Below are 15,982 nucleotides of genomic sequence, written 5' to 3'. Positions count from 1 at the left end.
TTGAATTTATTTATATTTTAAAAAATTTATTATTTACTACTAATTTAACAAATTTATTATTACCATTAAAATGGAATTAACAGTTAAAGAAATAATAATTCTTAGAGCAAGATACTACATTGCAATGACTATTCTGTTACTTCAGATTTATTCCTATTTCCAACTAAAAATTTACATAAAGCAGCAATTTTCATTTCACCTGCTGGGATTTACATTATTAAGAAGGCAAAGATTGCAAGACTATTTTGTTGTGGTCATGTCAGTTATGAGACTTCAACACCCCATAACTGTAAACTGTTACCATTAATAGAAAGTTGCTATTTTTTTTCAGAAGCATCAAGTGATGAATCTCTGCCTTCTAAGTATTTACTATCTCAGTCCCTGACTGCAAATATGTATTTACTTCAGTGGTTATTCGAGACGTACATGACTAAAAAGTTTAAATGAGAATCTTGTGATTGGTGCATGTGTGACATTTTTAAAAAAACCTGCAGGTATTATCACCACTAATCCTATTGATGACTTTGGGCAGATGGAATTCTTATTCACTTGTATGCTTTCGAAAATTCTAAGTGTTATATTTGATCACAACATAGTGGAATAGTTTACATACTAAAGCAGAATATTTACAATATACTATAATGTCAGCACTATGCATCCTGCTGACTTCTATGTGGATAATGTGTCAGCTTTGACCTTGACTCCACACACCCTCCAGGGCATCAAAAACTGCCCACATCTGGAGACAAGACATTGGGCAGAACTGAATACGTGGGGTCAGTGCTCACACATAATAGAGAGAGTTCTTTATTGCAGATGCCTGTTTGCAGACTCAGGATTAGACTCATCATTAATTATGTTTGTTGTCAGGAGGGATTCTCCTAGTCATCTTTACAGGGAGTGGCTTATACCATCTTTCCCTGTAGAATATACATAGATCAGTCACTAGAATCATCAGAGCAGATTGTATCAACTCAACCACTTGTTATTTTTGAAGCTAAGGCTTTGGCTCTCTGTGACACAAACCAGCTCCAAATTACCTTAAAGTCTGGAAGGATTTTGGTAACTAAAGTCTCTGGCACATAAAACAATTTAAGAACCTCTGATGAAAATAATTCAAGGATTACACTCCTTTTTTCACAATTAATTTAAAGATTACATAGAATTTCTCAAAGAGTTATCATGATGGTATGAATTTATTGTAGGAAGTATCAATTAACATAAATTTTGCTGACCACAAATATCATGTGAAATATTTCTGAATATAGCTGAATGACATAAAACTCTTATCTTGTTCAGTGGGTTTATCACTGCCTAAAGTAATTCCTAGAAGCAATTTGACAATTCAAGTGGATTCTCAAGCCCAAAGCAAACACAGAACAAAAGTCAGATCTATCTTGTCGTACAACTGTTTAAATGATCCAGGCAATTGGTCAAATCATGACTTGCTTGATGCTAAGACTGATGTTTTAACTTACACCAAAACCCACCATTATTTAATTGTATACTTGCATATGAATCCTCACTGGAGTGCTTATTACTAGTTTTTAATAATTTTTTTAAGATACCCTTAGGGTACCTTGACACCCAAGCCTTCTAGTACCTATCATCAAGTACCTGGCAATAAAAGATAAGACTTTCTATGTAGCACAGCCATAGAGTAAATGAGAAAACATTAAGAACTTGCCTTTCCAAGAACTGTTATTAGCATCTTAGGACATATTTTTTTACACTAAAGACTGAAGAAGTTTAGGAATTTTAGATTAGATATTAGGAAAATGGTTTTTTACTGCAAGGGTGGTGAGACATTGGTACAGATTGCCCAGGGAACTGGTGGCTACCCCAACCCTGGCGATGTTCAAGGCCAGGCTGGATGAGGCCTTGAGCAACCTGGTCTAGTGGGGAGGTGTCCCTGCCCGTGGCAAGGGGTTGCGACCGGATGATCTGTAAGGCCCATTCCAACCCCTAAAAGTCTATGATTCTGTGATTCTAAATCCCCCTTCACAAAATGAATACTTCATTCAAATATGGGACAGTGACCTAGCATTTAGGTTCTTCTTCCGTCCACAAAAACATTTGCAAGAACTCGAAGGGAGATTTCAGGAAAAGAGAAAGTTGTAAAATGAAATTTCATACCCACAACAGCATTATTTTGATCCATAAAAACGCAAAGCATATGTTCACATCTGGGATTTTAATAGCTTATTCAACAAACTTGTCTCAGCTATTATTCTGCTGCATTCCTACAGAAGCAACATGATGAAGTCACGGTAGAAAGCTCCAGCACCAGACGCATTCCAGATGTTCCTCAGTGCTTGCTTGAATCATTGCTTCACTAAGAATATTATGATACACAGAACTTCCATAAACTTAAATATAATTGCTAACAATTTTTTTCCTACATTTGTTATGGCAAATATAACATATGCATCATGTAAAGTGGGTTTCACACGTAATTCCAAACATACCGATTGTAGTAAGTGGCAATGCAGCTCTAGCCAAGGTCAACAGTTAGTTTTCTGTCAAAAGGACAGAAATTCTGATGCAAATCCACATCTGATAATTATATCTTCAGAGATGAGAGGGAGAGTTAATGGTTCAAATTTGGAATCAATGAGCCTACAGGTGTCCAGATTTATATTTATTAATAACCTGCCTATAATGAGCAGTCTGACTCTTGTCTATTGACTAAGCTATGATTTCATCAACTGATTTTGAGTGCTTCCAACTTATCTCTTACTGACCTTGCTAAATTAATGCTAATAAGCATTAATTGCCAGGCTATGCTGGATTTCGACTCAATCAAGTAGAGTGATAGATGTATGCGGAACAGGACTACAGCTCCTCTGAACTCAAACACTTCAAACACAGCCTGGAATAGCTCACAGCAAGAAAAGGACTCCAAGTTCACTCTTACTGCCTATATTTTCCAGTCTACTCCCAGAGATACACATGTGTTTCGAAGATACTGGGGCAAAGACTTACACACTTCTGCTCAGGGTATGAGCACATAGTTTCATGCACTGGAGCCCCATGTAGCCTTGCAGGAAAGGAGATGAACAGATTTTCCTGAGGCTGTTTCCAGACACCAACATATTTCCATGAATGCTACTGGTAGCTGTTGGTGCTTCTAAAAGTAAAAAAGATGACTGAATACTGAAGACAAGTATGAGGAGAAAATGAAAAGGACAAAACATTACAGAAGTGGACATGATGGTCTGTATTTTGCCTGCCAAATATTCAGTTTTAATTTTGTTTGCCTTATAAAATACAATCCAAATTATGTGGTGGAATGACTGTGAACAGCACAGGAAAAGAAAGTTGTAGTGGATCAAATGCAGGAAAGGAAAATGGGCACAGCTGGTGCCACAAAACAGAAAAACACTGAATAGTGCTGCAGCACAAGATCAGTTCACTGTAACACATCTGGCTTGTAGCTGAAGTATGAGCACAAATTGTTTCAAAGTAAATTCCAGCCACATAGAGCTAGGAAAGTAGTATGAATCCTCGAAGTTTCATGGAGTTGACTCCTAGAAGTTTCACAGAGTCAGCACATAACCCCATGAGCAGGGAGTGATAAGAACATCCACTCAGACGAATGTCAAACTTCTGTTGTTGCTGGCTCTATTTATGTGTATGGGGTGTTCTTATTCATTCCCTTGAATGAATGTACTGCTACAGGCCTCTCCCTGTCTTGTCTGCTGTGCACAGATGTAAGGAAACTTTTTGCTATACATTAGACCTACACCTGCTCTCTGTCTTCTTTGTATAATATATATGGTCCAGAGAGCTCACTGCTCAAAGAACCAAGATGAGAAGTGGGACCCTAGAGCATATAAAAGGAGTGAAAATAGAGTGGCTAATGAGTACACAAGGCAGAAGAAATAGAGCTTGGAAAGATGTCTAACTGAAGTTGTAATCATGGATCTCGGGTCTATCTCTGTAGCATGGAATCTCAGACAAGCTTAAATTTATTACTCACATTACCTACAAAATGCACATTTGATGTTTTTCGACATTTTCAATTTTTTCTTGCAAATAATCTGCATAATTTATTTTTCCTAGAAACTTTTAATTTTCCTGAAATTGCACCTCATCTGAAAAGTATTCCAGAAATCCCAGTGTACAGAAAAAAATTATTGGTTTCAGCTCATACTTTATCCTATTCTTACAGTTCAAAAGACCTGCTGCTGCTTTCCAGATGGTGAACATAACCCTCTATCACCCAACTCTGATAAAGTCCACCTGAATTCTTTGTACTTACTTTACATATATATACATATAATGATTTATTCTTTCAGATTAACTATCTTCATGTACGACATTTATGAGGTAGTCAAGTTACGCAATGATTTTTAATAGAAATCAATACATGGGTAGTAACCTACAAGTGAAGAACAGCAAACACATTTCAGAATCAGAATGGTACATTTTATTGTTCAAAGCAATTCTTTGTTGCCCTGCATCCCCATTCTCAATTGTCCCTGTATCCTTCTCTTTTATGTTAAAGGGACTAGGATGATTTCTTAATTCACTTGATAGCTATTCTAAATATTTTTAGACACTAGCTCAATATACACTATATATCTACAGTGACTAGAAATGAAAAATATTTCTTTAACACACACAAACACTCATGCTTTCCAATCAAATGTCTATTTGTATGATGTGAATTCCTTCTTGCTGCTAAACAGCTTTTCCCAAACTTCTGTGACATCTGGTTTTTAAAATGTTTAAGTAGCAAACTGCTATTATGTAGAACACAGAGACAGTTCCAGGACCTGGAAAAGTTCGGGTCAGAATCACACAGCTACCTCTCCCTTCCAATGTCCAAGGAATCAATGGAATATGGGTGTATTTCTATATTCCTCAGGAATCCAGGAGGGATCAGAGTGCAACCACTTCAAGTGCCTCAAAAATAATGATAAAATCCTCACACCTAATTGGGTATTTTTGCTGTCATTTTCATAGCAAAAGAGTCTTGTTCTGAGAATGCCACTTATAGAAGACAGATGGTTTCAACAACTATTCTTCTTTGGAGGTTTTTTCAGGGGCTCAGATATGCATCGCTCAATACTCAAACAGAGTATTGGAATATCATATAAACTATGCTGCTAAAAACTGCATGAACTTCATTATTGCCATTATTATTATTATTAGAGGAACCAACAAGGAGAGGAGCTGTGCTGAACCTTGTGCTCACCAACAGGGAGGAGCTGGTGAGGAATGTGGTGCTCCAAGGCAGCCTTGGCTGTAGTGACCACAAGATGGTGGTTTGAGATCCTTAGGGCAGTGAGGAAGGCACACAGCAAGATCACTGCCCTGGACTTCAGGACAGCAGACTTTGGCTTCTTCAAGGACCTTCTTGGCAGAGTCCCTTGGGATGAAGTCCTGGAAGGCAGAGGGGCCCAAGACCCCTGGCTGATATTTAAGGATCAACTACTTCAAGCTCAGGACCAATGCATCCAGACATGCAGGAAATAGGACAAAAATGCCAGAAGGCCTCTGTGGGTGAATAACAAAGTGCTGAGGAAACTCAAGGGAAAAAAAAGAGGCCTTTAGGAGGTGAAAGGGAGAACAAATGGTCTGGGAAAAATACAGAGAAACTGTAAGAGAAGCTAGAGACATAGGAAAGCTAAGGCACAGTTGGAGTTGAGGCTAGACAGGGACATTAAGGGTAACAAGAAAGGCTTCTACAGGTATGCCATGTGTAAAAGGAAGGCTAGAGATTATGTGGGCCCTCTCCAGAAGCAAACGGGAGAACTGGCTACCCTGGATATAGAAAAGGCTGAGGTTCTTAATGACTTCTTTTCCTCAGTCTTCAACACCAAGTGCTCTAGCCATTGTGACCAGACCGAGAAGGGCAAGGTGGAAACTGGGGGGGATGAAACCCCTAAACCCACTGTGCAAGAGGGTCAGGTTCGAGACCATCTCAGGAACCTGATGTGCGTAAGTCCATGGGTCCTGATGAGATTCATCCTCGGACCCTGAAGGAACTGGCTGATGAAGTTTCTAAGCCACTATCTATAATTTTCCAGAAATCCTGGCAGTCAGGTGAAGCTCCTGATGACTGGAAAAAGGGAAGCATAACCCTCATTTTCAAGAAATGGAAAGCTGAAGAAGCAAGGAACTATAGAGCAGTCAGTCTCACCTGGCAAACTAGATATTAGAAAAAGGTTTTTTACTGTAAAGGTGGTGAGACACTGGAACAGGTTGTCCAGGGACGTGGTGGCTGCCCTGACCCTGACAGTGTTCAAAGCCAGGGCTCAGAGGTGACCTTATCACCCTCTACAACTACCTGCAAGGAGGTTGTAGTCAGATGGGGGTTGGTATCTTCTCCCAGGCAACCAGCAGGAGGACAAGAAGGCACAGACTCAAGCTCTGCCAGGGGAGGTTTAGGTTGGATATTAGGAAGAGATTTTTTATGGAGAGAGTTGTCAGGCATTGGAATGGGCTGCCCAGGGAGGAGGTGGATTCACAATCCCTGGAGGTTTTCAAGATGAAACTGAATGTGATACTTAGTGCCATTGGTCTAGTAACCACGGTAGGGTTGGGCTTGATGATCTTTTTGGTCTCTTCCAACATGGTTTATTCTACGATTCACTAATCAGACACATGACCTGTGAAATCAAAGCTCTAAAAGTTGATACTAAAATAACAAATGCCTTAAATGGCATCATAGGAACTATGTTGCAAGTGCCAAATATAAATTGATTTAGCTTGGAAGCAAATATTAATTAGAACTACTAGTCACCATGTCTTATGCCCATTAACATCAATAGCAACTTGCAGACTGAGCTTGAAAAGAGCTGTCCCTTAGACAGGAACAGATGACAATTTGTCAGATTAATTAATTGCTTTTCTTTCTTACATCTTTCAGAGGTAATAGCAGTAATTAGCTCTTCACTTCGTAGTGAAAGATGGTTTCACTACACTAATTACATAAAATAGGTTTTTGTATTCTTATATAAAAGAAATCCTCTGAGTCACTTGAAGTGAAGATTCCACATGAAGTTTTATATAAAAGATGAACTTCCTTTATGATGAGTAACTGACTGAAAAATTTGTTAAACATTGTAACATGAACTGCATGCATAGGTTATAATCAAGCAATGCTCAGACTGCAATCTTCAAGTAACTTTTTCTAATCTTGCAAGACAGAAAGAAACCATTCAAGACAGTTTATCCACTGGATTGTTATCCACTAAGATACTATTTACAAATTCCACAGTAATACTGCCTTAGCAAATACTGAATCTGTAAAGATCAAAAATTACTGGGGGAAATTTAGAAATAACTGAGTAATATGCAGCAACCTATAATACACAGAAATAAAACTAGACTTTTAAATCACCTTTGAACATATAAAACTGTAAAAAAAAAGTTAAAATTGCTCCCACAAACCCTGAAGTTGCCAGAGCACACTACTGTTAAAAGCAGCTCAACATAATAAATCACCCATATATCACTGTCATACCTGAGCATGTAAAAATTCTGAAATATTTGTTTTCACAATACCCTGACAGATAAGGAAATAATTCTGTTCACTGATAGCAAAGTGAGACAGGAAAAAGCCAAAGACTAGACCAATAAAGAGCCCAAGCACCTAATTTCTTTTCACTTCCCAAACTTACACACAAATCCAACACCGAAACCCTCAAATCTTCACTGGTAAGTGAATTCAACTAGTCTCTACCACTACTTCTGTTTCTATCAAGGTTCTGTAAGTGCCTTGACTCTGTCTACTAATTAGATATTCATGACCCTTATGGTCAGCCCAAGAAAGGTTATATCATCCAAGAATACAGATCAAGATCTGTATTCAAATACAACCAGCCATATGTGGAAGCAGAGAGCTGCACTCTCATCACCCAAACACTCTTTATCAAATGAGCAGGGTATAGAAAATCCAGTTTCCACTTCTCTTTTTATCTGTCAAAATATTCAATCCATACTTCATGCAGCCATGCAGTCCTACACATTAGGTTTACGTGAGAAGACAGCTCCTGTTTTTAAGGACCAAACAGACCCAAGTATCCTGAATTATGTTACAGTATGGAAGACTGTGTAGGAATACGAGTTATGTGCGGCTAAGGCACTTCTTGGAGGAGGTGAAGAGGTACTGATACATGCTTTGATATTCTGTCTGAAACAGACACAATGTGCTGACAACTACCGCAACCAGATGCTAGTCCAAAGACTCCCTCTTTCCAAAAAAGTATACACCTGTTATTAAGTGACTCAATTTGTTCTAGTTCAGTGGAACAGCCTCAACCACACAAGCTGAGGGAAACACACTTTTGGGATGTCATATTTCAAACAGAAGGCAAGATGGCAACTTTCCCAAGTCCTTTAATCTATTTTTAACCAATGAGGCATCCATAAATTTTCATAATTATTCTGAACAATCTATGTTTTTTATGTCGTACCATTATAGACCTAAGACAAACTGCAGGTAAAGACAAGTAGACACTCTTCACATAATGAGTATACTACAGGCGCAGTACTGCCACACAGCAAGCACTGTTCTGCCTTACCTACATCAAAAATTGCAATGACTGAGAAACAAATCAAGGCTTACCATTCCCACACCACAAGCTGTTCCATCAGCCAAAGGCATGTGCTGAGTACGACAACCCTTGTGAACACCTTCTGTGCTTGTGCACCATAAGCGTTTGCACTGTTTCTAAAAAGAAAACCAGATTACTTTTGCTGTACCAGTAACATGATTTTAGACATTAATTGTGATATTCACATTTTCTCATATTGTCTGGCCTTAGTGTCTATTAATATTACCATTTTCCACAGATATCACAAAACCAAAATGGATTTTGCTTAAGGCCAAGAAGGAATGTGGAATATTTGAAACTCATCCCATCAGAGTAATAGATAACTTCATTTTCTATTTCAGTTGAAAATTTAATTTAAAAATATGTAAGTTGTTAGAGTGGATACTACACTACACAGTTTGAGTATAAACCCCCAGAAAAATACTCTATCTCAGTTTAACAAGAATTAAACTGAGTTAGTATTCACTGACTAGAAAATTAAGAAGAATGCTTCCTTTTCAAACTGTTAAAAGGCTCTTCACAGACAAATAACCTTTACGGATTACAAAATTTACAAAGTAGTCTTCAGTAACACCATCTTCAGGTCTTTGAATTCCCCTTTTTCTAGTATATTCCCATAAAGCCTGACTCCTCCAAAACAACATTTTACCAGGTGAAAAGCTCCACCTAATTCAGTCTGAATCAGATCTTAAATTCTTTCCTTTACACAGCTTCAACAAGCCAAACAATACTAGTAGAATTTGGTCCAAAATCTAACTCTACATGACATCCAGACAGTAATTAATAAAGCCATAATTTTATATTTGTATTTATTTCATATTGCAATGGCCACATCAAGCTTTCAAAATACAACTGCAGGTTCAATATTAATCTAGTCAAGTTTTCTTTCCATATCTCAATTTTGCATACAAAATGTACACTCTATCAGGCATGAAAATATTTTTTTACTCTCTGACAAAGTAAAAGGAATCTACATTTAGAACAAATGTTCTAAATATATTTACTTTCAAGTTATAAATTTTTTAAAAGCATTGAAAGAAGCAGAGAAGCAAGACGTCCTACAGTAAGATATAACCTATTAGGTGAAAACAGTAGTTTTTTAGTATAGACTGAGTATGACTTTGTTTTTCACTCACCAGATATGGGCAGACCTGTGATCCAATACCAAACATAAGTTCACACTGCTTGTTGACATCGTACATTGACCCAGGCAGCTGAGAGGATGGGTCATATATTTTTCCACTAGGTTTGTCTAGGAGGCATTCACCATAACCAGTACTGTTGTAAAACAGCAACAAAAAGTGAATAAATCACTCTTTATTCATTAGGAACCTACGCACAACACTTACACATGCATATCTCAGTGGAGTTATGGGTTTGCATGACTACTTGCCTATATAATGATTTCAATTAAAGGTAATGAAATAAATCAGGTGACTTCATTTTCCTTTTTCTGGATTTTGCACTTAGATCCAACAAACAAAATTCGGTGGGGTTTTTTTTCCCTTTCTGGCTCTCATTTCTCATTTTCACATTCTTACAGGGGAATAAAAAAATGATGGCACTGCCTAAATGATACCTATCACTTATTTTTTACAGAAAAACTTTGAGAAAATAATGTATGTCTATTCCAACATATTAAAATCATACTAAAGGTATTTTCAACAAAGAATGCCACTACACTTATAAAAATAAAATATCCTCTTAGCTTTACATGTTCAGCGCAACTTTAACTAAGTTGCGAATCATCCAAAGTTAGATACATGTATTTTTCTGGAGGACTGAGGCCCTACAAGTCTTTGGTTAAAACTAAGAACAACACAAAAACTGTGTTTAAGCAATAGCTTTAAAATACTTCTCAGAAATATATTAAATTGGAGGGAAAAAAACAAACAACAAACACACAAACAAACAAAAAAACCCACCAAAAAAAAAACCACCAAAAAAAACCCCTAAAGCAAAAAACCCAAACCTCTACACCATAGCATTATATTGGCACTCACTCGAGAAATTCAGTGATATATTTTTGACTGCATTTTGACCAGGTCCATGGACTTGTATGATAATTTAAAGTTGGAGCCATCACATGATATTGATGCTTAATTCCAGCTTCTTTACATTTAAAACTGTCATCATGAGGCACATTAAATCTATAAAGCAAAATAGACAAACTCCAAAACAAATTCAGCAATAATGAACTGAAACTTTCTTTGCTGTAGCAGCACATGCTTGAGTTTTGACTTTGAAAATGCCTTAAAATCTAATGGGACTCAATATATTTATCTGACACTATGGCAATAGGTATCTTCAAAATGCCTTACATAATCCTCTCCTTATCTAAAATCCTTCAAGTTATATAATGCTGGGTACAGGAAGAATTTTACAATTACATAATTCTTTAGCTCACCAGAAAAATTCCATTGTTTTAGGAGTATGCCACTTTAAAGGAACAACCCATCTCCTCAAATGAATATATAGGCCCTGGCTAGACTGTCCATAAGATGCTACCCCAACATTCACATCATAAACTCCTACTATTCAGTAACAAAAACTGCAGAGCACATCAATAATATACTCAATGCAACTAACACATCGTCTTATTTTATACCTCGGTTTAAGCACCATGACAAATGCCACACATCTAAATGACCTTGCAGGCAGGTAAAATTCAACAAACTAGCTACTGAGCTCTGTAACATCATTACCTACACTTTGGCATGCCTCATGGAACTAGAGTATAGCACCTTCCTGCCATGACTGATGAGATATGCTTCATTAAACAAAATGCTGTCATCTCCTCTTATTTTTCTGTGTAAAGTATTTCTGGGTGTTACTCTACTGTATTCTGAAAGGATCAAACACAAGGAAGAATATTTCTGTATTATATTAGCAATTGTCTTTTCTGAAAGGCAAATTCCTAACAGGGCTAGAATGAAGTTGGAGTTAACATGACTATGTTGCACACCTAGGATATGTCCCAGTGTCCCAACCAGTTCATATGACCAAAGGACAGAATTCAGCTGTATGGCCAGTTTTATCTATAATTCAGGATACCAACCAGGTTACAAAGTCCACAATTCCTTTACCTCTAGGATTACGGACAGAGCTGGCTCACTACATGGGGCAAAATCATGACTCTTCTAGAAGGCTGTGGCAGACTGCGCCCTCTTAGACATGTAGAGTCAATCACTGGAACACGGTCATATTCAAAAGGAAATTAAAAAAAATTACTTGCTGAGAAATAGGTACTTACACGTGTCCAAGCTCATGTGCTATAGTAAAAGCAGCGCTCAATCCATTTTCTTCGCTTACAGAACAGCTGCGGAGTGGGTCACACATTGTACCTAGCTCTGCTAAACCTGCAAAATCAAATCCTTATATAAAAGCTTAAGAGAACGAATTTTCATGTAGTGCCATGTAGTACAGCAAATACTGTGGTACTCAAGTTGAAAGTCATGACTCAAGTGTGCAGAAAATTTACACAAAATGAACAACCACCAGACACCAAAGTATGTGCCAGGGCTGAGTGGCAAAGAGAAATGCAAAACTATTCTTTTTGTCTGTGTTACTTGAATTTTGCACTTATTTTCTGATTTATTCTTAATTGATTTTTCTCCCTACAGTGAGATTCTCATATCTTTTCTGTTATAAAATCATACTGATTAAAAAAGAAAACTCACCAAGAGTATCACATTTCTCTCTAGCTCTGCAGATATCTTCCCTTGAAGGAAAAGATTTATTTAAAATTATTACAGCAAATAAAAGAACATTTTAAAAGTATTTCACTGTTACTATACTAGTTACAGCATTTGCAAATCTGCTTCTCAATTTTAATCTTACAGGTGCATTTAAATTATTTGTATTCTAGTGAAAGTAAATTAAATTAACCATACTAAGCACTAAGCTTTCTAAGTAGGTTGCAAGAATAAAAATTAAAATGCTATGTAATTTCTCTACAATGCAGTGTCCTGGTTTTAGCCAGGATGGGGTTAATTTTCTCAGTAGCTAGCGTAGTGCAGTGTTTTGAATTCAGAAGTGATAATACATTGTTGTTTTGGTTTTGCTGGGTTGTGTTTATCATAACCAAGGACATTTTCTTGCCTGTGTCTCATGCTCTACCAGTGAGAAGATACACAGGAAATTGGGAGGGAGCATAGCCGGGACAGGTGACTTGAACTAGCCAAAGGGATATTCCCCACCATGGCACGTCATGCCCGGTGTTCCAGGCCGGAAGGGGCCGATCCTGGGGGAGGTTCGGGGTGCGCCGGTCCGCGGGTGGTGAGCAATTGTATTGTGCATCACTGATTTTGGTTTCTTTTCATTATCTATTGGCATTGTGGCTCATTCCGCTCTGTATTGTTATTAAACTGTCCTTATCTCAACCCACATATTTTACTCCAGTTGTTCTCCTCCCCATTCCTCCGGGCTGGGGGGGGAAGACCGGGGAGGAGGGAGTGTAAGCAGCTGCGTGGTTCTTGGCTGCTGGCTGAGGTTAAACCACGACATGCAGAAGCTAGATCAAGCATGAAATGCTGCTGAAAAACCTGCAGTATCAAGTATACTTGAAACCACCTCACATGGTGGATCATCTGCCAAACTAACAACGTAAAATTCAGGACAAACATCATACAGCTTGATGTGCTGGAGTGTGTCCAATTTGAACACTGGGGGAAAAAAATGAGTGAAAAATAAGAGCAAGAGACTATATTTCAGTGAATGAACATCAGAACCTTCACTGAGGTGATCGGTGTACAGGAAGAATATATACTAATATTTAAATGTTTTCCATTTTAAGCTTTTGATAGTTCTGATTACTCCTGAGCTATTGAGAGCCGATCATCATTGCATCCTTCAGCTGATTCCATTACATAAAACTCTCTGATCCTATCACATATATGTACAATGGCAAAGACTTAATTTCCTTGTAACAATTTCAGGTCTACTTCATTTCCATCATCTTTAACCAAAGGATCATCAGATGCTTAGCTACCAACCTAGCACTGCCAAGAATAATTGCTCACGTAATGACAATTAGTGGTTTGGGAAGTGTAAGATAGCCTTTATTCACTTCAGTCATCCGCGAACAATGCCAGCAGAATGGTTAAAAGATTATGTCAGAAAAACAGAACTGAAGCATTTATCCCATCTAGCTGAGTAATTATGGCTATTTTAGATACTGTACCTAGTGATGAGAACAGCAGTATCATGATGAGAAGGGTGAGTATCATCCAAAGTGTTTTGTCCTTGCTGCCATAAGCAAAAATTACGAAGAGTGGTAGCTGCATTAAAAGTGATAGCTGGTCCTTCCTAAGAAAGAAATAGCCAAAAGCGTCATGTAAGAGTTTTACTACTCATGCACTTGCACGTATTGCATTGTCATTTGTGGTGCTAATCCACGAAATAAAGACTGTGCATGGAAAGAAAGTCAGCAGGACACCACAGAAGAGTTCCCTCACACAGATTTGTTTGTAGGATCAGGTCTCAATTTAGTCATCAGTCATGAGAACCATTATTTTAAACAATGTATGTGAGCACGTGCCATGTGTTAAATATTAAAAAGTGACAAGACATTCACGATAAATAAATGTATTTGAAAAGTGTATACTTCTTATAATCTTAAAATATTACAGCTGTTAGGGCTGAAAACCCTTCATCAAAACACTCTGTAAGAGCTGTCATTTCCCCGTCATGTTTCCATGTGTATAACCACACTTTAGGTAGTTATGCCATAAGCTTTCCTATGGCATCTGTCTTATGCCAATAGAGGTCAACTGGAGATGCTAATAGAGAGACAAGGAAATACAGGCATTAAATATATGCCCTGCAGTTAACCTCACACTTGACATTTGGTCTCCTATTTGAAAACAAAATGTTATCGTTAAAGAAAATATTTTGTATCTAAAACTATAGAAATTTTAACTGTGTAACCACAATGCAAATTCATTTTGCATTTTGTTTCTTATACTTGAGATAAATCTTTCAAAGATTTATTTTTCTTACCTGCTCATTGTGAATTACGATTAATTTGACAATAACTATATTTATAAGATTTCCAATACTTGAATCTTTATAGATTGCAGCAACCTAAAGAGAAAAATGTCAGAAGATTAGGATATTAAACTCATCTGACAAAGCATATCTCTTTTTATCAAGCAAATAAATTATCAAAGAAAAACAAGTCACTACACAACAGGTATCTCACGCATCTGTCTGTACCTTCTACTCAAGCATATGGTGACAAATTAAAATAGTTGCCCAGTTTTTAATATCAAAATAGCTACAATTTCACATTCATTTCCAAACACTTAAGACACCATGTTGAAATGCTAATGTAAAAAGTACACTTATTACACACTGTAAAACCCGCAGTTTATTGACAAAATATCAAAGAAAGAAAAAACACAATGTTACTGTGACTGTTAGACATAAGCTGGTTTAGGTGGAAGATTTGTAGAATCAATACCTAAAACACTAGAGAGTTGTAGAAAGCAACATTTGAACTACTAAGTTTTTGCCCTCGCTTTTACTGGAAGTTGGACTGAGCTGTAAACCTATAATGAAAATATACGTGGCACATACAAAGGCTTCTTTTCTCATTCATAAAATTTGTATTTACATACCCAAGAGGCATTTTTATATAAAATTTAACAGACAGATAGAAGTCATGAGTCCATACACCAAAGTGAACCACTTTGAAAGTTATTCTTTATAAAAGCAGTAAAATAGTTTATACATTCTCAATAACACCTTCAGATGTCCCATCCATATGGATTCTACAATTTGGGCTAAAGCAGTTGTCAAATGACAGCCTTACATAAGAAAGAGTCGCCACCAAACACAGAAGTATTGGCTTTTCTCCCTTCCAGTTTGTCATCAAGGAACTAATCCAGCTGCAAAATTACTATTTTTTTGTTTAACCATGTTATATTGATCAACATGATCTCATTCCTGGTGCAGTCCCTCCAACACAGGTGCTGACAGAGGGAAAGGTAAAGAATAACAGACTTCTTTCAAAAGTAGCCTACACATGAACTAGCTCAAATTGCTTGTAAAACTGCAGCTTGTGAATTTTGTGTACCTGAGACTAAGTAATCCTGCTAAAACTTGGAACTGACAGAGCACTGGCTCCCAGCTCATGTCCTCCCTTTCTCTAAACTGGAGAGAGCACAATGTGCAGCATTGTCCTTCATGCTTTTGTTGATACACAAGCTGGAAATAGAGGCAGGGAAGGAGCCAGTTTCAGAATCCATATGGAGAACACATTTCAGAGCAGCATAGCTATTGTCTGCTTCTTTCTATAAGGACTGCTTTCTTGGTTACTAACCAGTGAGTGTCCAGTTATTCTGAGGTGGGAATAAGGAACATCTCTCAAACACTCACTGAAGAGTTGAGTCCATTTGGCATAGACAAAC

At 37.4% G+C, this 15,982-nt stretch overlaps 1 protein-coding gene across 1 annotated transcript in view; it reads right to left on the bottom strand.

The window, feature by feature from the left end:
- Positions 1-14,654, bottom strand: part of ADAMTS20 (ADAM metallopeptidase with thrombospondin type 1 motif, 20) — a gene marked incomplete at both ends in the record, with an annotated part of 62,874 nt that extends 48,220 nt beyond the window's left edge. Inside the window, 7 exons of the mRNA XM_009069510.1 lie at positions 8,582-8,686; positions 9,707-9,848; positions 10,574-10,720; positions 11,824-11,929; positions 12,251-12,291; positions 13,753-13,877; positions 14,571-14,654. Coding sequence (XP_009067758.1) covers positions 8,582-8,686; positions 9,707-9,848; positions 10,574-10,720; positions 11,824-11,929; positions 12,251-12,291; positions 13,753-13,877; positions 14,571-14,654 — 750 coding nt within the window. The remainder of the gene's footprint in view (positions 1-8,581; positions 8,687-9,706; positions 9,849-10,573; positions 10,721-11,823; positions 11,930-12,250; positions 12,292-13,752; positions 13,878-14,570) is intronic.
- Positions 14,655-15,982: the final 1,328 nt, after the last annotated feature.

Source organism: Acanthisitta chloris, unplaced genomic scaffold (assembly GCF_000695815.1).
Source record: "Acanthisitta chloris isolate BGI_N310 unplaced genomic scaffold, ASM69581v1 scaffold5232, whole genome shotgun sequence".
Taxonomy (NCBI): domain Eukaryota; kingdom Metazoa; phylum Chordata; class Aves; order Passeriformes; family Acanthisittidae; genus Acanthisitta; species Acanthisitta chloris.
This window is presented reverse-complemented; position numbering and strand designations above follow the sequence as displayed.